General features: G+C 38.4%; 1 protein-coding gene across 1 annotated transcript in view; it reads right to left on the reverse strand.

Moving 5' to 3' along the window:
- Positions 1 to 26872, reverse strand: part of AGBL1 (AGBL carboxypeptidase 1) — a 4745443-nt gene that overhangs the window by 2517176 nt on the left and 2201395 nt on the right. The window contains exon 16 of the mRNA XM_044078361.1: positions 3469 to 3613. Coding sequence (XP_043934296.1) covers positions 3469 to 3613 — 145 coding nt within the window. The remainder of the gene's footprint in view (positions 1 to 3468; positions 3614 to 26872) is intronic.

Raw genomic sequence — 26872 nt, forward strand, 5'->3', positions numbered from 1 at the left:
TAGCTCAGTGATCAATGAAAGTTCCAGTAAATTAACTTTTTAAGTATTTTAAGATGAAGACTTCCAGTGTTTCCCATTTTTTTGTAAATGTTTTCTTAACAAGTTATGTATAGTTTTATGAATGTCTTGCTGACTAATACAGAATGTATAACTAAGTTACTATGCACTTAATATTTATACATTTATAGCTCTCTAGTCTAAAGTATTAATTAAAAAAAGAAGTACAAGTTTCACATTTTTTGTATAATGATTATGTCCTTGAAAAAATACATATCTCTAGGAGAAATCTGATGGTTGTACTCTGTCTAAAACTGAAATATCTAAAAAACTGCCACAAATTAGGCTTTAATAAATGAATGTCTACCACTCATGAGTGACCTACATCATGTGGTACACTCTCTTTCATATAGGAGTTTTCTGTTGAAGGCCACAAAAGAGGACTACAAGCATTTATCTTTGAGGATGCCCAGTAACTTGCAAAAGATCTAACCAGGGAATTAACACTCTTGTGGCTAACCATTCATATAATGATGCAGCTGAGTTTCTCCTTGTCCATCCCATCCATTCCATATCACTGCAAGCTATAGGTCCCCTCCATGACAGAGGAAGCGAACTGCAGATACCTCCCATTCATCCCAGCACAATATTTCTGGTGATTACAAATACCCCAGGATAAATGGGAAACAAACACAACTTCCAATATGTCGTCCCAGAGAATCCTGAACATTGTCAACACAAATGCTCTATACCAACTAGTCAGTGCACCAACCTCTTTGATAATCCTCACAAACATGGGGGAACTTTACACCTATTAAAGTCAAATGTCCTGACTTCTCAGGTTGCACCATAAAGCTGTGTCCTTGGAAATTATACTAAAATGTGTAACCCCATCTAACCTTTGAACATTTAGGAATTATTCCAAACCAAACCTCATACTACTGATATCCAGGCTAAGTTTCCTGACCCCCCCCCAAACCATGTGACCTCCACTACCTGTGCAGAATCGCTCACAAAAACAATACGCCGTCATGAAAAAGATGCACTAAGGCAGTTATTCCCTCCCAAAATGAGCAGAGGAGTAAGTCAAAGAACAAGCCATCCTGGTTTAATCCCAGTATTGTTACATTTTACAACAAAAGTAAGAAAACTATTGTCAAAAAATAGGAAGTGTAATGCCCAGCAAGACTAGAAACCCCTCTTTAAACTAAATGAGCATCTCAGGAGTCTTATCAAGCCTACCAAGGAGAAATTTCTTGCAAAGATAGCCTCAAAGGTAAATACAAACAAAAGGCCTTCTACAGTTATATTTGCAACTTCAAAGGTAATACACAACAGTCCATTGAGCTAATTGTAAATGCAGCCACCTGTATGAAGATGGAGAATATAGCAACATTACTGGCTGATAAATGTAGCTCCAATTTCACCTTGCTTTCTCCCCCTGTCACCACTCAAGAGATGCCCTCAATCATACCACCCTCATCTATCACTAACAAACCAGTCTTCCATGTACTCTCCAATGCAAAAAGATACTGCATCTATGAGCCTTGATAATATCCCGGGAGGCCTCCTGAATAGCATGAAACATGAACTACTGATAAAATCACATGGCTTTTTGACTAATGAATTGTGGACTGCAACAATTATCTGTCTGTGCAAGGGCAGACCATCTACTGATTCAGTTTAGTACAAATTCATAGGTCTGACTAGTGTCATATGTAAATCCATGGGAAGAATAATCATGAATATTATAAATTAAGACAAAGTACACTGGATCCAAAACTGTGCCTACTCAATCTTGTGGACTTTTTCAAGAAAGCCATCAAAGCTATGGACAAGGGCAAAATGGTGCCCACTGGCTATCTTGACTTGACCAAAGCATTTGACACTATGCCCATTTGGAATTTGTCAGTAATTTCACAAAATTAGGATCAACCCCCTGTGTCACTAACTGAATAACCAATAAGCCACAAGAAGTCAGGATAGGGGACTCTACCTCCAAAAAAGGCCTGCCACTTGCGGAGTCCCCATGAGGGCATAGTCCTGGGGCAACTCTTTTTTTTGTCATCTACTTTTTAAAAATCATAGTTAATGTCAAAGGCCTCTGGTTGTCCAAGTCTGAGGGTGACTGCAAGCTTGGAGCAATCAGAGAATTCCTCATAACTGATATTCTCCAAGAGGTCTTGTTGTAAACTAATAATTGGTGTCAGAGCCATAGTCTAAAACTGAATGCCAAAAAATAAATAATGGTATCCTTTGAAAAGTTAACTATCCCTGTGAATTTCCCACATAGACAATCCCTAAGAATAGATCCAGCTGATAAGGAACTGGGAACACTTATGAACACAGCTTAGGGCTTTAATACTCATGCATCTACTACTGTAAAGAAATCATTCTGTACTGCAGAAGTTATAATGGTATGGCATCCAGGTCCTAGGACCCTCATTAAGCCAATCATGGAGTACAATGCCCCATTCAGTATGTAGTTGGCAGGGTATATGCAATGACTAAGGGGTGGCAGGTTGGCATAATGGTTAAGGTGTTTACCTTACAAACATAAGATGCAGGGTTTGATTCTCACATGGGGTAATTGGCTAGGCTGAAAATGGCCCACAACAGCAGTTAGCCTAGTACTAACCTATGAACCTATTAACCTATGGACTAGAACACCCTCACATCCTTGTGAAGTAGACTCCGTCCCGATGTTCAAATCCAGTCTTGACCAATGGATGGGAATCGGAAAATTTCTCCTATACCCCTAGTAGACTGACAATTGTAATTGCTGTGCAATCCATACCCAGTTAGTATCCCCCTGGGTAATTTGCTCTACCTTTTATAAATGGTTAAACATGGCTAGGCTTAAAAACACCTCCTAAAGCCATTAGCCTTGTAATCACCTATGAAAATATGTATGAATTATCCTTCTGACAGACACTGGTTGTGAATAAGTCTAAACATTTTTTTATACTGGATGCTTTATTTCTTGAAAAGGTTCTACAATTTGCACATCACATAGTTCTCCATCACCAAGAACAGAAGCAAAGTAAAACTGTATAGCTGAAATACTGAGAATGATGTATGAGTTCAATATATGTGAAGTTATAGATTTACCGGGCAGTAAATACTGTGTTACATAATATCATCATTAACAACATTCAAACTAGACAGCATTTACTGTGCTAATGATCTTTGATACAAAATAGTATGTCTTTATGAAAAGAGGGCAAACATTATCAAAATATTACTACTGCTATACATGTTAAGGCAGTTAACTAAGATTAAAATCTTTATCATAAAATATTGTAAGAAATTATTTTGGAGAATACTGTCTATCAACTGTTAGTGATCTGCTTACATTTATCTTGCTGTTAAAGTACACTTAGATACAGATTGAAATACATGCAGGTATTAGAAACATACTCAAAACTGTAAACTGAATATTCTGGTTTAAAGGCAGACATGTTGCCTTACCATAAGTGTCGAGTACGTATAAGGGAAGTGGTAGGCAAGGTAGCAGACATCGTCAGTGTGAGGAAATTGGATATTGAATGTTAATGTGAAATAAGGTTTTTCACAGCTTCCTTCGGGTGTTTCCACTGTATAGACATACGAGTTTCTGAGGAAAGATAAACGAGCAAAAATGTTTAATTGTGGAAAAATTTATCTGAATACTGGCACAAAATAAGAATCACTGTTTTATATACTAATACAGTAAAATTATGGTCTGACTGTGAATCATCTTAGTATTAGATGTATGGATTAGTCTTTGTAGTGGACTGAATAACTAAGCAGTAGGTTATGCCTGGGTGGTCCTGATGACATGTTACTTCATCAATCCCTGGGGATGTTATGTAACTTGAGGCACAGCAGATTTCTGTATTGCCACATGGACTGATTAACTTGCACATTAACATGATATTATTATACTCTATTTTTATTTTATTTTTATTTTGTTACACTCTTATGCAACTTAAAACATAAGCTTACATGTGCACCAACATAAGAATTTTTTGGATTTCAGCAAACAGTCAAAATCCAGCATTGCAAAGACCTTTGTGATTTTTCTTATTAATGATGTGAATTTTGTGAAATGATTTACAAGGCAACAGAAGAAGAAAATATAGCCTCTGTGTTTCAGTATTTCAGTTTTCACAATCTTTTTATCAGCACTGCTCATTTGTCTATGAGTAATGGCACATAAACATTTACAATGAAGTATTCATGATATATGAAAAATATACAAGAAGGTCCAAGTAAGTCATAGATGCAAATGTATATCAGAATAACGATCAAATATGAAGTGAAAATGAAAAAAATAAAAGTAAAGTGCATGTAAGTCCTTTGCATATATGATTTCTTAGACTATATTCTAATGTTTTAAAAATATTGTCATTTCTGGTGCTGTGCTGTGAAGGGAGGAAACCCTAGCAGTAGTTCTGTGATAACAGTCTATATGATGGACTGTGCTAAAGAATTCATCTGTGAGATTCCTCATGTTAGCAGGATGCAGTAAGCCAAGTAATGACACAGAAACAACATCTAGCAGATGGCTAGGTATAACAGTGCCAGAGCTAATTAAATGAAGGTATAAATACTTCTCAAGCGGTGCAGAAGCACTCCAGGTGGGGAATGTTGGTTTCTCGAAGCACACACTCACATAGCCTTGGAGCAGCAGACGTTTCACTTTACCTGCTCACAAGCAAAGGTAAAAGGTCCAGAAGAATGGAGTACAGCTTGCTAGTAAGTGTCTGTATTCCTGCTCAGTAATTACATCTGCTCATTGGGTCCCCTCCCATCTACCACCTACTAATTTATAGCTGATGGACAGGGGAATAAATGGGTTCAAAACTGAAGTAAATATGATGGATAATCACATTGTGATGTGGCCAGGTATTAGCACTGGTAAGAGTGTTCTGCAATGAAAAATATATTTATATGTATGGTAGGACAGAGAACACCAGAGTCTTTATTCAACAATCTCTTGAAGATCACTTGATGAAAAAAAATGCTCACACATCTGTGCAATCCAATAGCAAGAGGAGTCACTGGAAAGAGAAAGTGGGATAAAACCTCAAATGGCTTCCAATAAACTCTAGCGAAGGAGGAATAAGCAAATGAATCCAAAGTCAGAAAACGGAGTTAGGGGTAGTATTTCCGAAGGAAAGCACCCTTGAAAGATCTAGTCTTGAAATGGTGTTCCATACAAAATGTGGTGGTAAATACACACACTAATGACATATGTCCTTGGCTCACATCCAACCAAAGTCATATTCCAGAAACCTGCCAAAGAGTAAGCCAGAAAAACAAAAAATGTCACACCCATTTAATGTCCTCACTTTGTGCATTGTAATATATGAAAACGCACTTGATAATTACATTATGATAGGGTCTAGTTTTAAAATATATTGTAGTGCTCATCAGTGCAAATGAAACAAAATAACTCCAGGTGTGTCCAGTCCTGATGAATGTAGTTAGTATAGAATGGTAACTGTTAGCAAGCAGCCTAGGTTTGGAAGATATTAAATCTGTCTTCATAACATGGATAGAATATTAGGTGATACATAAACAGGTTGATCAGAAGCTCAGGAATGGCAACTGGAAACAACATGTAGTTCAGAGTAGAAATAAAACAATTGTGGAAGACTAAGTACGTTTTCTACATTGAAGTGAGGGGATACTCAAAGGACCCTGCTTTATTAGACAAAGTTCATAGTCACTGAACCAGCTAGTATAAAGGCTAAACACAGATGTTCATTGATCATTTTGGTTAAGTCTTACAGATGTTCATTGATCATAATGGTTAAGTCCCAAGGTGGGCTTAGATAACTCATATGAGGTTAAGAATAATATATAGACATCAAGTATAGACAAACTATAGTATTTTAGAGAACATATTTAATCCTATATATTATTAATGAGATGCATTATGTAGTGCTTGGTTTGATATTACCAGTCTCAATTTGTCTGCAATCTCAGTCTGAGTAAAAGCTTCAACAGACAGTACACCTGGGTCACCACACTGAAAAGAGGTATTTGTCTCTAGTAGGTTTACATCATTATCGGTAATATAAAAAATAAATATTTTATTTTATTTGTATTTGTTTACCAGGGCAGAGCAATGATCTCTATGGACCTTTTTGAGACTCAGATAATACATAAATAAATCAAGAAAAATGAAAAATCAGTCTCAATAGTTAAACAGGTAGCACCCTCACCTCTAGTGCTGGAGGATGAGAAGGCAGTGGGCACTATTTTCAGACCAGATACTTGGATTAATGTTCAAATACTGTCACTGCAGTGCAGCTTGATAGGTGTACTGCACTCCTCAATATGATTTCCTTTGGATGAGACCTTAAACCAAGGCCACTCTGTTTCAGTTAGTAGAGACTCAGGTGGGTTTAAAAGATCCAAAGGCACTTATCAAAAGGATTAGGGAATATTTACTTTACATTTTTCTTTATTTAAAATTCTTTAAATTATTTACACATTCATATTTATAATCACAGACACTTAGGTTAAAGCAGCTCACTCCAAAGCCAAAAATACAGCATCAATGGAACTGGATGGTGTCCCAGGCTGCGTCCTACATGAACTCAAAGATGAACTAACCCCTCACCTAAACACACTGTTCAAACTCAGCCTCTCCACAGGCTACATTCCCATAGAGTGGCACACAGCAACAGTTATTCCGCTCCACAAAGTTGGAGCCACAACAGACCCCGGGAACTATCGCCCTATAAGCCTGACTAGCTTGGTATGCAAGGCTATGGAGCACATCATCATGGAACTCATTAACAGAGACACTGAGAACCTCCAAACACTGGACCCTACCCAGTTCAGCTTTGTTAAGGGCAGATCATGCCTCCTAAACCTGGTAGACTTCTTTGAGACAGTTACCAAGGCTATAGATGGGGGAAAGGTGGTACACACAGCATACCTAGACCTCACAAAGGCCTTCAACACCACTCCCCATTCTGGTATTATAGACAAGCTCATCAGCCTGAACATAAACCACTATGTCACCAGATGGGTTGCCAGTTGGCTCATGAACAAAACCCACATGGTGAGAGTTGCAGGAGCTTGGTCTGACTCTAAACCGGTTACAAGTGGCGTTCCCCAGGGCTCAGTCCAAGGAACCCTCCTGTTCAGCATATACTTGTCAGAGGTATAGGCAAGCACAGGAGGGCTATGGCTGACCAAGTTTGCAGATGAATGCAAACTAGGGGGTTTAATTGACTCTCCGGCTGACACAGACATCCTCCAAAAGGGTCTCACTGAGACAGATACCTGGTGTCAAAATCATGGCCTCAAGCTAAATGCCAAAAAGTGCATAGTCATCCCCTTTGGAAAAAACAAAGTACCCACAAACTACCACATAGGTGGTAGTCCCCTAAATACAAAAAAACGTAATAAGGGATCTGGTGACCCAAGTTGATAGTAATCTCTCCTTTGATAATCACATTGCCAAAGTGGTTAGAAAATCCTTCTATGTGGCCCACCTAATCACAAAAAGTTTGCATCCAGATCAAAAGAGGTCATTGTGCCCCTCTACTTATCACTCATCAGACCCATCATAGAGTACAATGCCCCATTTGGGATGTACCATACAAGACACCTGAAACAGCTGAAAAGACCACAGAAGTACCTCACCAAGAGAATCACTTGCCTCAAACAGATGCCCTATGCAGCTTGACTGAAGAAACTCCAGCTGTACTTGGTTGCATACCACCTACTCAGAGGTGATCTCTGCCTAACATACAAGACCATGTCCAACCCAGAATTGATGGACATGCTCCACCTAAAGAAAACCTTATCCCCCTGAGCCACACGCTATAGGGATCTAAACCTCATCACAACAATAAATAGGACGTGCTGGAGGGATAGATTCCTGTCCCAGAGACTTCCCATGCAATTAAAAAAGATTCCAATCTACATTAGACAGAGCTCCTGGAAAACACTCTTCAAGAGAAACCTTGACGAGTGGATGGGAAACAGAAAATTTACCCCGGGGATCACTTCAGTGGGTCTGCTGGACAGAGACACAGGGAACTAATCTAAGGAGGTAGTGGAGGGTGGCCTAATGGTTAAGGTGTTTGCCTTACAAACACAAGGTGCAAGGTTTGAGTCTGACAAGGGATAATTGGCTAAGCTTACAATGGCTTGCAAGGGCAGTTAGCCTAGTACTAAACTATGAACCTATGAACTATTCTGGCTAGGCTTATAAATGCCTTCAGGCAGATAGCCTAGTACCTACCTATGTATATAGCCACTTATTTCAATTTTTCTAAACATTAAAATATAACCTGCACAAAAATTCAGTTTTTTATCATTTCAAAAAATCTGATTTTCTTAGGCAGCATTATCAATTAATTTCTACCACAATCCATTATTTCACCTTTTTCTTTATATCATTTCATCTTTATTTGCATTATACAATAATCCTTCGCATTTTCTTTTCCATAATCACCTGATTGCACTAAATATTATTCTGTCTTATTTTTTAATTTCAAAAAAAGAGGCCAGCACCCGACTCCTGTAACATAGGCATTACTTGTTTATTTCAAAATGAAACAGCAAAAAGTGTAACCGTACACCAACATGGTTGTACCGGTTTCGGCAAAGCCTTCCTCAGCAACCAAACATGATGCAAAAAAACCCACACCAACCTGCTGTCTTCTTTACTTATAAAGAAGTTCGTACAAAATGCAAGGAGTGCCCTCTAGTGCATATAATAATAATGCACAATTTACTATCCACATAAAAAAATGTGCAATGCTATGTATTAACAAAAATAGTGATGTTATTATATATCCTCTTGTAGTCCTGAATCATTAAAAAATATTATTATCCATCCATCTTTTTTGTTTACCATCTCAATATGTAAATGGTAAATATTTCAAGCCCGTTCTTCTTTTCTTTTCACTGAATTCCATCTTGATTAAACCCTAGCATCAGAAACAGGTCATTATAAAAGGTCAAATGGTAAGGACACCACATATGGTAACTAAATTTGAGGAATTAATCACTAAATTCAATTTATTAAGTGATATGTTCAAAAACAGAGGCTATCCTTCATCACTGATAGCTTCAATTAAGCAAGACATCATATGTTCATAGGTTCATAGGTGTGTACTAGGCTAATGACCCTGAAGCCTTTACAAGCCAAGCCCATAGGATTACCCTGACATCCTGCCACCCGACCTTAGTTCCCAGTGCCTCTGTCAAGTAGAGTCACTGGAGAGATCCCCGGGATGAATTTTCTATTTCCCATCCACATATCAAGATTTCTCTTGAAGAGGGCCAGTGAGGCACTCCGCTTGACATGTATGGGAAGTCTATTCCATAGCATGCACAGTCAGGAGTATATGTGCCATTATTGGATAAGAACCATCATATGTTCATCATCCTAGTAACCACCTCACAGCCTATGGTTTCATTCAATATGCAAGATAATGGATCTGGAGTTCATGTCCAGGAAAACCTTAATCAAATTATGCCAGAGAACAATCATTCTTTCATTACTACTTTTAACACGGACACTATTAATATTTCTCAAATTATAACAAAAAATTGACAGCTAATCCTGGATGGCAGGGATACTTATGAGAAACTTGGAAACCATCCAAAAATAGTGCATAAATGGGGGATTAGCTTCAAAAACATATTTGAAAGTATAGCTCACAGAAAAGCCAAGGGACATCTTAGAGGGAAAATGATGAAATGTTGTACATGTGGAAAATGTTCATTCATTCATTTTGGTCATACCTATTACAGTGCGCATTAAGTTGATAAAAGCTTCAAGAAGGTTCAACTGTCACACACAAGGTGTTGTTTATATCACATTACAAATCATTGTCCTGCATTCTATGTGGAAAAAATTGAGTGTAGCTCGAACAATATGTATATATAAACATGTCTATGATATCAAAAAAGAAAAAGTCACTAATGCACTTTTAAACATATATCTGACTGCAATAATGACAGTTTCTTATTCTCTATCCTGGAGAAAGTTGAGCATAACCCAAGAGGGGGCCGGGTCTATATTAGAACATTGAATGTTCAAAATTGCTACGCTCTAATGATCGAAAATGCTGGACCTCAAAGTGCTTTTTTTGGGCTTGTAGTACAGTGAAGTTTGGAATATTTGCCCTTTCCTCACTGAAGTGCGATCTCAGAGTTGGAATATATATTTAGCAGGAGGTGTGGAGGTGCAGGCCTCCCACAATAAAGAGTTCGAGGTCCAGCATTTTCACTCATTAGATTGTTCGTGATTATGAACATTCAGTGTTCTAACATAGACCTGAGGGGGCCCATGGTCCATTATTCTTGAGCAATGCAAGCTTTGGTGACAAATTTATTTGGATGTCAAAACACTACCTGGAGTAAATGAAATAATATCTATTGTGAGTTTATTATAGGTTCATAGGTTCATAGGTAGGTACTAGGCTGTCTGCCTGAAGGCATTTATAAGCCTAGCTGGAATATGTTGGCTTTCGCTGCCCCCTGAGATTAGTTCCCTGTGCCTCTGTCCAGCAGAGCCATTGAAGTGATCCCTGGGGTAAACTTTCTGTTTCCCATCCACTCATCAAGGTTTCTCTTGAAGAGGGTTAGCGAGGAGCTCTGCCTAATGTAGCCTGGAATCTTGATCCAGAGTATGAGAAGTCTCTGGAAAAGGAATCTATCCCTCCAGCACGTCCTATTTATTGTTGTGGTGAGGTTTAGATCCCTGGAGCGTATGGCTTGAGGGGATATGGTTTCCTTTAGGTAGAGCATGTCCATCAATTTTGGGTTGGACATGGCCTTGTATGTCAGGCAAAGATCACCTCTGAGTAGGCGATATGCAACCGAGTACAGCTTGAGTTTCTTCAGCTGAGCTGCATAGGGCATCTGCTTGAGGCAAGTGATCCTCTTGGTGAGGTACTTCTGTGGTCTTTCCAGTTGTTGCAGGTGTCTTGTAAGGTACATCCCAAATGGGGCATTGTACTCTATGATGGGTCGGATGAGTGATGTGTAAAGGGGCCCAATGACCTCTTTCGATCTGGATGCAAACCCTTTTGTGATTAGGTGGGCCACATAGAAGGATTTTTTTAACCACTTTGGCAATGTGATAATCAAAGGAGAGGTTACTATCTACTTGGGTCCTCATATCCCTTATTACATCTTCCATATTTAGGGGGCTACCACCTATGTGGTAGTTTGTGGGTACTTTGTTTTTTCCAAAGGGGATGACTATGCACTTTTTAGCATTTAGCTTGAGGTCATGGTTTTGACACCAGGTATCTGTCTCAGTGAGACCCTTTTGGAGGATGTCTGTGTCAGCTGGAGAGTCAATTATAGCCCTTAGTTTGAAGTCGTCTGTGAACTTGGTCAGCGATAGTCCTCCTGTGCTTGCCTGTACCTCTGAGAAGTATATGCCAAACAGGAGGGGTCCTAGGACTGAGCCTTGGGGAACACCACTTGTAACCGGTTTTGAGTCAGACCTAGCTCCTGCAACTCTTACCATGTGGGTTCTGTCTGTGAGCCAGTTGGCAACCCATCTCGTGATGTAGGGGTTTATGTTCAGGCTGGTGAGCTTGTCTATAATACCTGAGAGGGGATTGGTGTCGAAGGCCTTTGTGAGGTCTAGGTAGGCTGTGTGTACCACCATTCCCTCATCTATAGCCTTGGTAACTGTCTCAAAGAAGTCCACCAGGTTTAGGAGGGAGATCTGCCCTTAACAAAGCCGAACTGGGTAGGGTCCAATGTTTGGAGGTTTCCAATGTCTCTGTTAATGAGATCTATGATGATGTGCTCCATAGCTTTGCAGACCATGCAAGTCAGGCTTATAGAGTGATTGTTCCCAGGATCTGTTGTGACTCCACCTTTGTGGAGCGGAATAACTGTTGCTTTGCGCCATTCTGTGGGCATGTGGCCTGTGGAGAGGCTGAGTTTAAACAGTGTGTTTAGGTGAGGGGTTCGTTCATCTTTGAGCTCATGTAGGACACAGCCTGGGACACCATCCGGTCCCACTGATGCTTTGTTTTTGGCTTTGGAGAGGGCTGTTTTAACCTGAATGTCCATGATTGGTACTACATTCTTCTGGTATAGTTATGGGCCCTTTTGGGGGTGAGAGGGGGATAAAGTTTGCACTGAACCTGTCTGCCAGGATGTTGGCTATATCGGTCGGTTCAGTGTATTTTGTGCCATTCTGCACTAACTCCGAGCAGATCTGAGAATTGCTACTTAGGTTCTTGACATAGCTAAAGAATGCCTTGAGGTTATCTTTGGAGTCCATGGCAATTTTTCTTTCGAAGCTAGCCTTGGATGATTTTATGAGGAAACAAAGTTTCTTGCTGATACTGATCAGGGATGGCTTCCCTTCTAGAGATTTTACTCTTTTCTGTGCTAGTTTCCTCCTTCTATTGTAAAGCTTGTTTATGGCAGGGGTCCACAAGACTGGTTTCCTTTTCTTGGAGGAGTGAGTCTTGGTTTTCTATTGGGATAGCACAATCCATGCATTTTTGTAGGTGCCCATAGAGTGCATTAGTAAAGGATTTTGCAGTTTGGACAGTGTTATCTTTTAGCATGGGGGCTTTGAAACTTCCCACCTCAGCCGAGTGACTTCTCCAGGCATTTCTGCAGTTACCTCCTACTGTGCCTCTAGGCATCAAATATTGCCTTTTCATATTTTCATTAATAATTCCAAAACCATGTTACATACAAGATATCTGAATATTTTATCTTGAAGCATACATGATGGCAAACACAACTGTATTGCTATATAACCTCTGTCAATGACTATTTGTTAGAACTCTAAGGTGATAACTTCATTTTTAAAGGCTGAAGCCATGCCCACTGGGAGTTAAAGGTACTGGAGGGAATGGTAACATGAAGTTTGCTTTTGAAAAGTTTTTCATGGTGGTTTCTTTGAACAGGGATGTTGGTGGAATATGGATATCCAGAGTGATTAGTTTATGGTCAGATCTAACCAGCGAGGCGTTGACCTCTGGTGTGGAACACCGGTCGTCCATGTTGGTGATGAGGCAAGGGAGTTTGTACTTGAGTAGTTCTCCAAGTTAATGTTTGGGTAATTGAAATCACCCATTATCAGGGTGTTTGGTAGGACCTTTATGTTTCCCAGTGTTTTCAGGAATGCAGAGTGGGGGTCCTGGGACATGGTGGGTGATCTGTAGCAAGCTATAATTTGAATAGCAGTTTTGCCCATTGTAAGTTGCACGTGGATGATGTCTGAGGCATCATGCTATGCCACTAACCTGGAGGTGTGGGTATCCTTGAAGAATATGGATACTCCCCCACCTTTTGTATTTTGGTCCTGGTTTTGTGGCCGAAATGTATGGTATGAGTTGTAGCCTGGTAGTGCTGGGGTGCTCTCTGGAGCCTTAAACCAGGTTTCTGTTACTGCACATATATTGATTTTCTCCATACTGAGGAGTGCCTCAAGTGCGTGCATTTTGAGGATTAGACGTCTGGCATTGAGTAGCATTACCGTCAGTTTTTTGTAACTTGTGCTATTTACGGTGGTGGGTTTGTCTTTTGAGCCTTGCCTAAAAAAGGCACTATGGGAGTAGCAAGAGCCTTGGCCAGTATTCAAAAGCCTAAGGGTGAAAGGTGCAAGCCATCTCTAGTGAAGCAGCTTGGCTTGTTGAGCATGTCATCCCAGGCTGACAGACACTAGATCCCCTTTGAATAACACCAGAAGCTTAGCCAATTGTTGAAATTGATAATTTTTTTCTCTATACCATGGTATCATTCTTGGTGAGGGCAGGATGCTACTCAGGGTCAGGGTCATACCGGCCTGGGCTATGTGATCAGAGAGCTCCTCCATGTCTCTTTTCATGAAGTCCAGGGAGGTACGGCTCAGGTCCATCACACCAACATGGACAATGACAGAGTCATATTTGTACTTGTTCTGGAGTGACCTGAGTGCTTGTGTTTTGTGGTGGATCCTGGCACCTGACAGGCAGCTAACAGTAACCTTCTCCTTGTTCAGCCTAGTGAATGGGACGTCAGTGTGCCTGACTATAGAGTCACCTATTACTAGCGTGTTGGGTATGTTATTTTGCCTTAAGGGCTATGATTGTGGGGCACACTAGTTTTGTGAAGTATGTGTTTCATGGTTTGTGTTGGAGGGTGGAAGTTGCTTGAATGTCTGCTTTGGAGGATACTGTTGCTTCTGCAGATTTTTACTTAGAGCCTCCGAGTATGTTTTCATGTATTTATGTGTGTTTCTTGCCGGTGCTGGTTTCATAGGTCTATGTGAGACTGGTGGTGTGATGCAAGTAATTCCCTTCACTTCTTGACTGCCTGGTCCAGTCTTGGGTTGAAAGAGCTTAGTCTCCAGTTTGGCTGTATAATTGCATCTCTCGCATGTATTAGTGTCTGGTGGAAGGAGGAGAGGGTTGTCTGTGTACATGAGGCAATTGTAACATTGCCTCAAAATGCCCAGATTCACAAGTTGGACTGAAAAGTACACCTGAAACTGCTCTTTGGACATGCCTGGATAGGTAGGTTCATAGGTTCATAGGCTGGTACTAGGCTAACTGCCTTTGCAGGCCATTTTTTTATTGCTTGCCACTAACCTTAGAGAATGAGAATCACCACCTTCTGTTTGTAAGGCAAACACCTTAACCATTATGCCATCCTCCCTTATTGGTGCTTGCTATGAGTTTTGAGCAAGTGCCGGGATGAGAAGTGAATGGTTTGTGTGATTAAGGTACAGTGAACTGGTTTACTGATTTCCTGGTAAGGTCGAATAGAGAGCCTTGTCCTTCTCTACAGTATAGGAGGGGTCTAGTGCTAAGTTTTATTGGCGCTTGCTATGAGTTTTGAGCAAGTGCCGGGATGAGAAGTGAATGGTTTGTGTGATTAAGTTGAAAGTTTGTCTAGTTCCAAGGGGAAAAATTGAAGAGTAGACTTTGTGGAGCCGGGAATAGTTATACCCTAGCTAACCAGTGCTGCCCGGCACATAAAACCGTGCAAATGCGGGTTTTATAGCAGGGAAATGAAAGAGATAGAAATTAGCCCAAAATGGCCAATAAACTAATTTCTGGGCTGAAACCACTCCTCTAGGTACAGATAGGCTGCTCAAAGCTCCCTCTCTCACAATGAACAGAGAAACTTTCTTCTATCCAAGTAAGGTATGGGTAAACACAGAAACCTGTAACACAGCCCTGAATTCAGTACTAACTTGAAAACTGGACTATACTACCTTAGAAAGGTGGGAAAATAAGTTTTTTTTGTTTTGTTTTTTTTCAGAAAATAAAGCAGAGACAATCAAAACAAAAACACTCTAAATGCACAGAAATGGCTATCACACTTGAGTGTGTAGCCTACAACAGTTAAACAGGTAATTTAAACACAAAAATGAATTTGTTAAAGTGCAGGCAGTAAAATATGTACAATATGTAGCTGAAACAAGCTTTTTAAATCACAGAAACTCTAGAAAATCAGTGTTTTGGGCATTTAGCTAAAGGCAGCAAGAAAATGCAGAAAAATTATACTTAACCACTCCAAAGTCTCTCTTTTGTCTCTCTGCTGCTGTAGAACTCTGCAGGGCACCAGGCAGGAGCTTGCTGAGTTGTATACTAGCACAAAAACCTTGCAAATGCGGGTTTTATAGCAGGGAAATGAAAGGGATAGAAATTAGCCCAAAATGGCCAATAAACTACTAATTTCTGGGCTGAAACCACTCCTCCAGGGACAGATAGGCTGCTCAAAGCTCCATCTCTCACAGTGAACAGAGAAATTTCCTTCTGTCCAAGCAAGGTATGGGCAAACACAGAAACTTGTAACACAGCCTTGAATTCAGCACTAACCTGAAATCTGGACTATACTAGCTTAGAAAGGTGGGAAAACAAGTATATTTTTTTTTGTTTTTTTCTTGTTTTTTGTTTTTTTCAGAAAATAAAGCAGATACAATCAAAACAACACTTTAAATGCACGGAAATGGCTATTACACTTGAGTGTGTAGCCTACAACAGTTAAACAGGTAAACACAAAAACAAATTTGTTAAAGTGCAGGCAGTAAAATAAGTATAATATGTAGCTGGAACAAGTTTTTTAAATCACAGAAACTCTAGAAAATCGACATTTTAGGTGGAATTAGTTAATGGCAGCAAGAAAATGCAGAAAAATGATACTTAATCACTCCAAAGTCTCTCTTATGTCTCTGCTGCTGTAGAACTCGCAGGGCACCAGGTAGGAGCTTGCTGAGGTGTATACTGTTATACTAAAGTTGAAAGCTTATGAAAGGTGATGATTTGCACCCAGGTATATTTGTGTACCTGTCTATTCATATTGTTCAATATATGATATGATCATTTTTTTTATATGAACATTAGTATGTGTTTATTATTTCTTATATAGTAGTTTCATATTTTTATTATTTTGTATAACATCTTAACGCATGAGCTGTTATTTGTTTTTAATTAGTATAATCCTTTTTGCTCAAGGCGCTATATGTTAATTCAGATATGTTGTGTCTTACAACTGATATAGTGCTTCTTTAAGATTTTAAATGTTATCACATGACTAGCAGGGAGTATATAATGGTCATATGACTTTAGTATTTTATGTGGTGAAGTCTAAATAATATTATAGATGAAAGCATGTGTCATATTACATTTGTGGATTTAATAAACAATTTTTACTGCTAAGTCTGCTCTGCTGCCGAGCTCAGTTATCAGTTGCAGTCTTTAGTACACATTTTATAATATATTTGTATCATTCAGTTTTTCTCCTATCTCATGTGTCTAGAATCTTCCACATTGCTTCATGACTAACATTATCAGAAGCCTTTGCTATATCATGTCACTAGATTTGCTTACGTTTTTCCTTCCACAATCATATATGTTACTTCATTTACTAAGAATGTGTCATTCACCTCTTTACTATGAATATGTCCTTCACCTCTTTCACCTTGATTGTGATAACCTCTTCTATAATTTCACCCAATACCTTATGCTTCCTTTTTTATATCACATTCATATAGATTTCATAATATATATTTGCCAGTGCTACGGGTCTCTAATTTTTTATACCTTTTCTTTTAGCTTTTTTCCCATATAAATTACTCTATCACAAGTCCCTTCATCTGTTCCTTTCACTATCAATTCATTCAATATTTTACAGAATAATAATTTTTCATTTCCATTCATCTGTTTATAATATTCATAACCTCTCCCGTCTAGGCCTGCACTGATTATTCTTTCCTTATTTTATTGTCTTCCATTTATCTCATAATAATGTCATTTTTAGAGATTTCATAACATGTTCAGGTTTCATCACCTCACCCACACTTCCTTTTCAGACAGTCTAACTGCAAACTTTCCCACAATTTATTTTATTTTCTCTGCTTATACCAAATATTTCTTTCATCTTCAAACAAATCATCTACTCTTCATTCTCTTATTTTTATCTATATTCCCAAACATAGAGAAACTTCTTTTGTCCTTTAAAAAATCTTTAAACAACATAGTTTAACCCTTTCTCCATTGTGTCATCCAACATTTTCTATTCATCTTATTTTGTCACTAGCTTGTTCTATTTCTTTTCTATGTGCTTTTATAATTTCAGTCACTCTTTTCTTGTAATTGTCTTTAAAAACAGTCCACCGATCTGTCCAGTTTCCGTAGTGTACTCTCAATATCACATGCTGTTCCCATAAAACTGTTTTTCATCTCTTCCATATTAGCAGTCTCTCATTCAACCTTTTTATTGGTTCATAGGTTCATAGCTGTGTACTAGGCTAATGTCCCTGGAACCTTTACAAGCCTAGCCCATAGGATTACCTTGGCATTGTGCTGACCAACCTTAGTTCTTAGTGCCTCTGTCGAGTAGAGGCACTGGAGTGATCCCTGGGTTAAATTTTCTATTTCCCATCCACTCATCAAGATTTCTCTTGAAGAGGGACAGTGAGGTGCTCTGCTTGACATGTATGGAAAGTATATTCCATAGCATGGGCAGTCTCTGGGTTATGAACCTGTCCCTCCAGCATGTTCTGTTGATTGTGGTAATGAGGTTGAGGTCTCTGGAGCATGTGGTATGGAGGGATTGGGATTTCTTTAGACTTGGCATTTCTAACAGAGCTGGGTCAGACATGGCTTTGTTAGTCAAGCAGAGATCGCCTCTAAGTAGACGATATGAGACAGAGAATAGTTGCAGTTTTTTGAGTCTGTCCAAATAGGACAAGTGTTTAAGGCCTAAGATCATCTTTATGAAGTACTTTTGTGGCCTCTCCAGTTGTTGCAGGTGTCTAGTGAGGTACATGCCAAATGGGGCATTGTACTTGATAATTGGCCTAATAAGGGAAGAGTAGATGGAGTCAATGACCTCTTTCTTCCTGGATGCAAAACCCTTAGTAATGAGATGTGCCACATAGAATGACTTTCTGACCACAGTGGCAATGTGGTGGTCAAAAGAGAGGTTGCTGTCAACCTGTGTTCCGTGATCTCTTATGACGCCTTCTGTGTTCAGTGGACTACCATCGATGTGGTAATTCACCTTTTTCTCAAAGGTGATGATGACACATTTTTTGGCAATGAGCTTAAGGCCATGGTTCTGACACCAGTCATTGGTCTCATTGAGGCCTTTCTGTAGGATGTCAACATCACTTGGGGAGTCAATAATAGCTCCCAACTTGCAATCGTCTGCAAATTTTGTCAGCCAGAGTCCCCTCATGTTGGCCTGGACTTCTGAGAAGTAGATACCAAACAGGAGATGACCCAGGACTGAACCCTGTGGGACTCCACTCGTGACTGGTTGACAGTCTGACTTGGAGTCAGCTACTTTCACACTGTGGGTTCTACCTGTGAGCCAGTTTGCAACCCATATAGTGATATATGGGTTGATGTCTAGCTTAGAGAGTTTTTCTATGATTCCTGAGTGGGGAATGGTATAAAAGGCCTTGGCCAGATCAAGGTAGGCTGTATGAACCACCTTGCCTTCACCCGCAGTTCTGGTGACGGACTTAAAAAAGTCGACCAAGTTGAGCTACCCTTCACAAAACCAAACTGTGTAGGATCCAGAGTTTGGAGATTCCCTATATCCGTGTTTATTAGGTCCATGATGATGCATTCCATAGCTTTGCATAATAGACTCATCAGGCTAATGAGGAAATAGTTCCCAGGGTCTGTAGTCACTCCTCCCTTGTGGAGAGGGATGACTGTAGCAGTGCCCCATTCTGTAGGGACAAAGTCTGAGGTGAGGTTGTGATTGAACAGGGCACACAGGTGAGGTGCCAGTTCACTCTGTAGTTCATGTAGAACACAGCTGGGGATATTGTCAGGTCCCATACAAGCTGAATTCTTGGCCTTAGACAGTGCTGTTTTAACCTGTGCAGCAGTAATACTGGGTGACTGGCAATCTACTGGTATTGTGATTGGTCCTGGGGGGGGGGGGTAAAGTTGGCACGGAATCTGTCTGCCAGTATATTGGCAATATCTGTTGGCTCGGTATAGGAGGTGCCATTATGCAGTAGCTCAGAGCAAATCTGGGTATTGCCGTGGAGATTCTTTATATAACTATAGAGGGCCTTGTGGTTGTATTTACTATCTGATGCAATTCTGTTTTCATAGCTAGCTTTAGAGGATTTGATGAGGGAATTCAACATTTTGTTATGGCTGATAAGGGAGTTTTTCCAGTCTTGGGACTTCACATTATTCCACATCAGATTCCTCCTTCAGTTGTATAGTTTGTTTATGGCAGGGGACCAACAGATTGGCTTCCGTTTTTTTGAGGAGAGTGCCTTAGTTCTATTGGGTATGGCAAGATCCATGCATTTGTGTATGTGTTCATACAGTGAATTGGTATATGATTCGGTGGTCATGCAACTAATCTCCATTTGCATGGGTGCTGTGAAGTTAATCACCTCTGTTTTTAGGATCCTAAAGTTAGCGTTGGAGAAGTTTTCATGGTGGTTAGCTTTGTGGGGGGGGGGGGGGGATTTCCTAGGTGATTAGTTTGTGGTTGGATCTAACCAGGGACGAAATCACTATTGGTGTAGAGCAATGGTCCCCCAAGTTAGTAATGACCAGGTCACGGATGTTGCTACCTCTAGTATGGCATTCCTTTCCTACTTGTATTACTTCTACATCAGTCCCTATTCTAGCCCATGCAGCTCTATAATCTGAGAACTCAGCCATTTCTAGCCCACCTGTTACTTCTTTCATATCTTATAAATACATAATCTATTTTGGTTCTAACATTTTCCATTTTATATGCCCATTCTTGACCTTTCATGTCTTCAGCCCTCCATGTCTTATAAATGTTCTTATTATTTTAATATCTTGTGTTATTTCCCCCTCTCCTATCTCACATTGCGGTTATCTCTCATCGTGATAACAGACGTTTAATAGATCAATGTTTTTAAGTTCCTCAGATATCATTTCCTCTCGGTCACATCTGTGCACGCATAAACTGCAATTATCCGTACATATTTTTCCTTTTTCCTTATAGCAAATACAGCTAGTTTTCAAGATTCAACTGTTATCAAATCCGCTATCATTATCACTTCACTTTTAAACAAAAAATACTACTCCTTGCACATAACACTCCCCATTGACCATGTAATCTTTTTACTCCATATTGCCTCAGTTCTTTTTCTTTTTCCTTCCTTCACACATCTCATATATAAAACATACATTCTCTATATTTTGACACCATTCATTTACAATCACACCTATAACATTGTTTTGATCACTTTTTATATTTAGTGCTAATGTTCCTGTCATTCCTTTCCTTTTCTGCATCTTTCAAATTTTGTTTTTTTTTTTTTCCTTTTCTGTATCAACCCCTCCAGTTGGTTTATCATAACTTTTTTGTTGTTCTTCTCCTGTGTGAATTCCTCCATCTTCCTAGGCCGTATATCTGTTTTGTACAGTAACACTTTCTTTTTGTAATATATTTTGGAGCTCATTCTTATCATTCTTCTCCATATTGGTTGCGTTTTCTTCTTCAATTATTTTATCACCAGATTGTCTTTTTTTTCAAGTGTTCTTTTCTTCATCTATCCTTTCTTTTTCTAGTATAGCTCATTCAAATCAATGATGTCCAGATTCATTGCATTCTGTACACTTGGGTCTACAATTTTTGTAGTCTGTCGCCTTTCCCACACTGACTACATTTTGTACTATTGTCTTGCACCAAAAACCTCTTATCCTCACAAAAATGTGTTTTTGGTTGACCTCAATACCTTACTGCTCCCCATCTTTCATTCACAATTATAACATTTGAAATGTGCTAAATTTTCCCCTTAAGCACATTCAGTCTCATCCATATGCCCTCCACCTTTCATTATACATTTTTAACCCCAATGCATCTTATTACAAACAGAGAGAAAAAAGTCTTCAACTCAAGTCTTCTATGCCCAGTATTCTAAGCTGCACATTTATTTTATGCCTTAACTGCAGTCTCAATTTCTGAAAAATGTTTTCAATCCATGAAGCTAGTGAATTATATTTTTCTGCTTTATTCACACATTTTTCAAGTATTTCAAAAGTAAATTCACAAACATCTTCTGTTCATAAGTATATTAATGCTCTTGTATCCTGTAATTTAAAACCCAAAAGAAAAATAATACTGCACACAACTTCATACCACTTAATAGCATCATTGTACTTAGTTTTAATTCTTACCAATGGTATACTGTTCTGGTTTTGTTGTCCTATTATCAGTCCTTGTCTTCATTCAGTTTTGATTACAGCTTCTTTCTTGCTCTTGTTTACCATTTCTTCATATGAAAGTGTGTTCTTTACTGCTCAAAAACAACACCCTGTTGCATAGGTATGCTTTAAACCCAGTTACTCATCAAGTCAAGTATATCCCCAAACAACTTTCACCTCCTTCCAATAAACCAGCTATTTTCCTCGATCCATCTGGCCGCACCTTCTCATTATCTCTCCCATCATGTGATCAACCAAAATACTCCAAGTTGACCATCATCAGCATTTGTCTCACCTTGATCCATCATCTCTGTCAACACAGGAGTTTCCAGATCTCCTTCCTCTAACTCTGTGACAATGATCTGCTCTCTTCCATAACCTGCTTATGATAATTCAGTATTCTGCAGCACTCTACTGTCAGCCTACTTCTTCCTTTCTTCTGCCTCCATCTTGGAAAACTTTGACCTTGGCAGGAGCCCTCTGTCACCACCTAGTGACCAAACAGAGTAGGGGAAGTTCAACTTTTGCGTGGATGAGGAATATCTGGTGCAAGTCCTTTATTTTGTTAAAAAAAAAAAAAAAAAGGTATGCCAAGTGCTTTCATCCCTTTAACTTAACTGGGACTTCTTCAGGGCATACATGTAAAACAAACAACAAAAAAAGTCAGTGGCTATTTATACATTCAGTACACCAATCATATTAAAGCAAGTCATACGTATTTGTTATTTGCTTTCTTTGTGTTTCATATTTTATAGCCAAAAATGTGTAATAAGTAGATAAATAAATAATTGACCCCACTATGATGCATGCAGAACATTTTTCATACAAGTTTTAAAAAATAAATTTAAAACTCTGTTAATAACATATGTACTTTTATCTATTCTTAAAGCTCTTTTAACTCCTATAAAGCTATTTTAACGCCTGTGAATATTTATGTAAAAATTATATGTCATTATTAACTCTAGAAATATAAAATATATATGATACAGTAAATACATTTCCTCCTTAATTATAAAACCCTAGCCTATAATTCACAAGACTTCATTTTTAACACACTTCTCAAAGAAAGACTGTTGTTTAACCCAGGCTTGTTTTTGGCATCTAATCTGCCAGCACAATTCTTTGTATTCCAATAGGTTTTCTACATCTTCCCCTCTCAGGTTTGGAATCACCTTATCAATGATAAAAATCAAAAACATTTTAAATATTGTATATTCAACAGAATGTCTATATAATGCATTCATTGTTCTCTTTTTTTTTTAATGTTCTGTAAATGCTTGTAAACCCCATCCTTTAGTCTCATTTTAGTTTTCCTAGATAAAAGGCTGAATACAACACACACACATCGCCAAGTAAACAAATCCTACTATACTGCAATTAAGTACCCCAAAATAGAAACGTAACCACAAAAAACCAATGCGTCTAATCCAGCAACAATAAAGGCTCTCCTCTGTATCCTGGAACACAAATACTTCCTTGGTGCAGGCAATAATCCAAAAGAACGGTTGTACTGCAATTAATGTAACTTGGACTACCTATAGTTTTATGATAGTTTTTAACACCCGATCTTTCAGAAAAAGAATATAGTGAAATGGCAGGTGGCATGATTGTCTAGGTTAATTACCAATGACCAAATATTTAAAGGTGAGATCCAAAGTTTGATTAATATACTTATGGAAAGAAATCATCCAAACAATTCATTAGAAAACACAATGGATGTTATACTTTAAGGAAGGGAGGGTAGATGCACACCTATTCCTGGTGGTACTGACATGACTAATTTTGTTAAATATGGTATAGAAACTAAAACAGGAGCAATGGTGGTTCCTTATAACAGTGAAACTTGTAATATAGAATGTAAAAATAAGATGCAACTGGACACTGAGTCCTCACAATGATACAAATAAAAATTAAATAGAAAAAAAAATCAATGATAGGTCCCAGGTAGGCTAAATAAAACTTTTTAATAATAAGACAAAAATAATAAATAATGATAAAACAGGTGGTAAGCGCTTTTAAGGTACAAGCCCTCTTCATCAGACAACTACAAAGTACAACGTATACAAATTTAAATATAAAACAACCAATCAAAGGCAGCTCAAAATGTATAATTAATTAATGATGGTAACAAGGCATAAACTCCCTAATGCTTAAAGGGACTGGTATACAAAAAAGGTTTTAGAGATACTGCTTCATTTAAGCCAGGTTCTTTATCAGCTTGAAAGTATAAGAACCATTTTTGTTCACAGGCTTTAGTCCAAATCCTCATGTTACCTCCCCTTTTATTTTCACTTAACAACTTAAGAACAAAAAATGTAAACATACTGAGAACCTGAAGTCAAAATATGTTTCGCTAGAGCACTTGTTTCTTTTTAATTTTTAATGTCTTGAATGTGTTCTTGTACACATTCCCTGAAGGAGCAATTAGTCTTACCTATGTAATAAGCCCAACATAAGGTACAGAAGCTATAACAGACTAGATTTTTGGAAGAACAATCAGAATCGAAACATCAGTGATCATTTGACCTTTCCCAGTGATATAGGGGCTGCTTGTGATATAATTAAGAAACAATGGAGGATCCTACTTGCAAGTGATGAACTTAGAGGTTTGATCACTGACATACCACAATTTTCTTTTAAAAATAATACATCTCTTAAGAGGCATCTTTGCTATAAGAAACAAGGGCAAACACAGGGTATTCCATCTCAGAGACAAGGCACATATACATGTCAGCACTGTAATATTTGTATATATATATATATATATATATATATATATATATATATATATATATATACAGGGGCTAGCTTTGTACACTCTCAGCTAAATTTTGCCTCATAAGGGCTCAAATTTTAGATGGGTAGAGAACTAAATTCAAGTCCCTATTAGATGAAACTAACCTTGGTGGTACTATATATAAGACAAACAACAATTCTGAACACAGTGATAGTATGGTAATACCATTTGGTGCAGGGGAAAAGAGAGTGAGAGAAATTATATCTAGAAACTGGACAATTTTTAAAGGCAATTCTGATGTCCTAAAAATTCTAGGGAATGAGCTGAACTTTGTTTACAAGATGGGGAGGAATTTAAAATCAATATTTGAATACTCTTCCAAAATTAGTTCTCTACTTGATAAAGGTACTACCAAGTGCAGGACATGCAAGCAATCGCCCTATATACTTGAATCCAATAATATAGTATTAAAGGGAAATGGATAGAAGATTAATTTGCACAAAGGAAATTGCAACACCAAGGGTATAGTTTACATCTCAATATGCCAAACTTGTGGCAGTTATTATATAGGTAAGACAGAAAGAAAACTTAGAACAAGGATCTAAGAACATCTGCACACAATATCAAGGGGTAATGTGAATAATTCACTGTATAAACATTCCTTACAGTGTCAGGACTTCACTAGATTCAAATGTGGCATCTTAGAACACGTTCCATTAAATCCCTGAGGTGGGTGGTGGGAGCGCTGATTGGAGTTAAGAGAACTTTTTTGGATAATAAAATTAAACTCTAACACACCACCAGGTATTAATGAGAACAATCCTTTGGCTCCAGTGTTAAAAAAGAGAGCTCTAGATGTAATATAGTATTTTTCTCAAAGGTTCAACATTTTATACTTTAACACAAATGTTTTAAGTTATCAGTTTATGGAGCAGTGTGGATCACTTTAATTGTAGAATTTTAATTTGCAAATTGTCTAATTAATTAAGTAGAATGTAAATGACACCTATTATATAAGAAGTGCTTATGGGAATAATAACAGTTCTGAAAAAGTCTCTGTTTTGTTGAGGGAGACAAAAGTGCTTAACTTGCTTTGTGTTTGAAATAGCGTGCTTTCATAAGAACTTTGGTCCTGTTATTACTCTGGAGGTAAGGAGCTTATGGTGTGGACCCAGTGAATTGCTTTTCTAAGCTTCTATAATGTTGACTAGTGTCCTTCAGAAACACGATTACTTAATGTGATGTAGTTATGACTTCAGGATGGTGCATTCATTTTTCTACAGTGCCTGAGTACTGAGCAATTAGATTACAATAATTTCTGCAGAGGTCTTAGACTAGGTTCTCTTGGGACACCAGTAAGTGATGAGGAAGCAAAACTGAGTGAAATACTTTAACAGAACCTCTTTAGGTAGGAGATTTTATTGGGTATTAATCATAACTAGCGTTATACTAACATCTCATCTGCATTTTTTAAGGTATGCAATGGCTCATACTAGCTGCCACTTTATGCTTTCAGGGCCGTTTAAACCCACCACAAGCAATTAGTATGTATTTTATGCTAGTTATGAGCCCTCAGCCATCATAGCCTTATCTGCTAGACTTCCAGTTCAATCATGGCCTTGCCTGTCACACTTCTATTGCATCTTTAAGTTTCTAAGTAAATTGCATCTGCTCTCCTCAAAGATTGAGATTACTTAATAAAACAGGTAAATCATTTAAGGCATGTGTTTTTTATTCAAAATTATTTTTGCCAAATAGGTATACAAGTTTTAATTTTTTTTTTATCACCACCGTGTACCTGAGGGAAAAAAGAAAGAGAGAAAGAATGAAACAGGAACGGCTGTTACTTTATACCTAATAGAAAATATATTTAATCTATTCCTAGGAGGAATACTACAAAAGACTGAACATATTTTTATCCAAATTAAATTAGTTGATTTTTGCTACAGCTCAAAATGTAGTTTTTCAAATTGTCTGCAGATCTCTGATACATGGGAAATGTCCCATTAATAACACTAAATATCATGGGTACATTTGACAATCACTTGCAGTCTATTCTTTCCTTCCATAAAACTAACAACGTAAAAGTCACTACTAGAAAATCTCTTAGTCAGCTAAAGTGGTCCGATGTAATCTTTAATCACTTCACTCTTGATGACAGGATACCTATAAGTAACCCTGAATTGGAGTATCTGACTTGCTTCTTTCGGCTTTTCCCGGTTAGGGGTTGCCACAGCGGAACTTCGGTCGGCTAATGATTGGCAGTAGATTTTGATGTGCTGGCTTGCCGGGCCTAACGCACAACCTTCAATGAAGGAACGCCCATTCACGCATGTCGCCACACAGAAGACGCTCTAACTAAGAATCGAACGGGCAACGTCTAACTGTGAGGTGACAACGCTACCGCAGCACCACCACCGCAGTGGATTATTACTTACATAATATGGGAGCAGCTTTTTTGACAACACTACTATGCTGC

The sequence above is a fragment of the Protopterus annectens genome, chromosome 7.part0 (assembly GCF_019279795.1).
Source record: "Protopterus annectens isolate FY-2018-M chromosome 7.part0, PAN1.0, whole genome shotgun sequence".
NCBI lineage: Eukaryota > Metazoa > Chordata > Ceratodontiformes > Protopteridae > Protopterus > Protopterus annectens.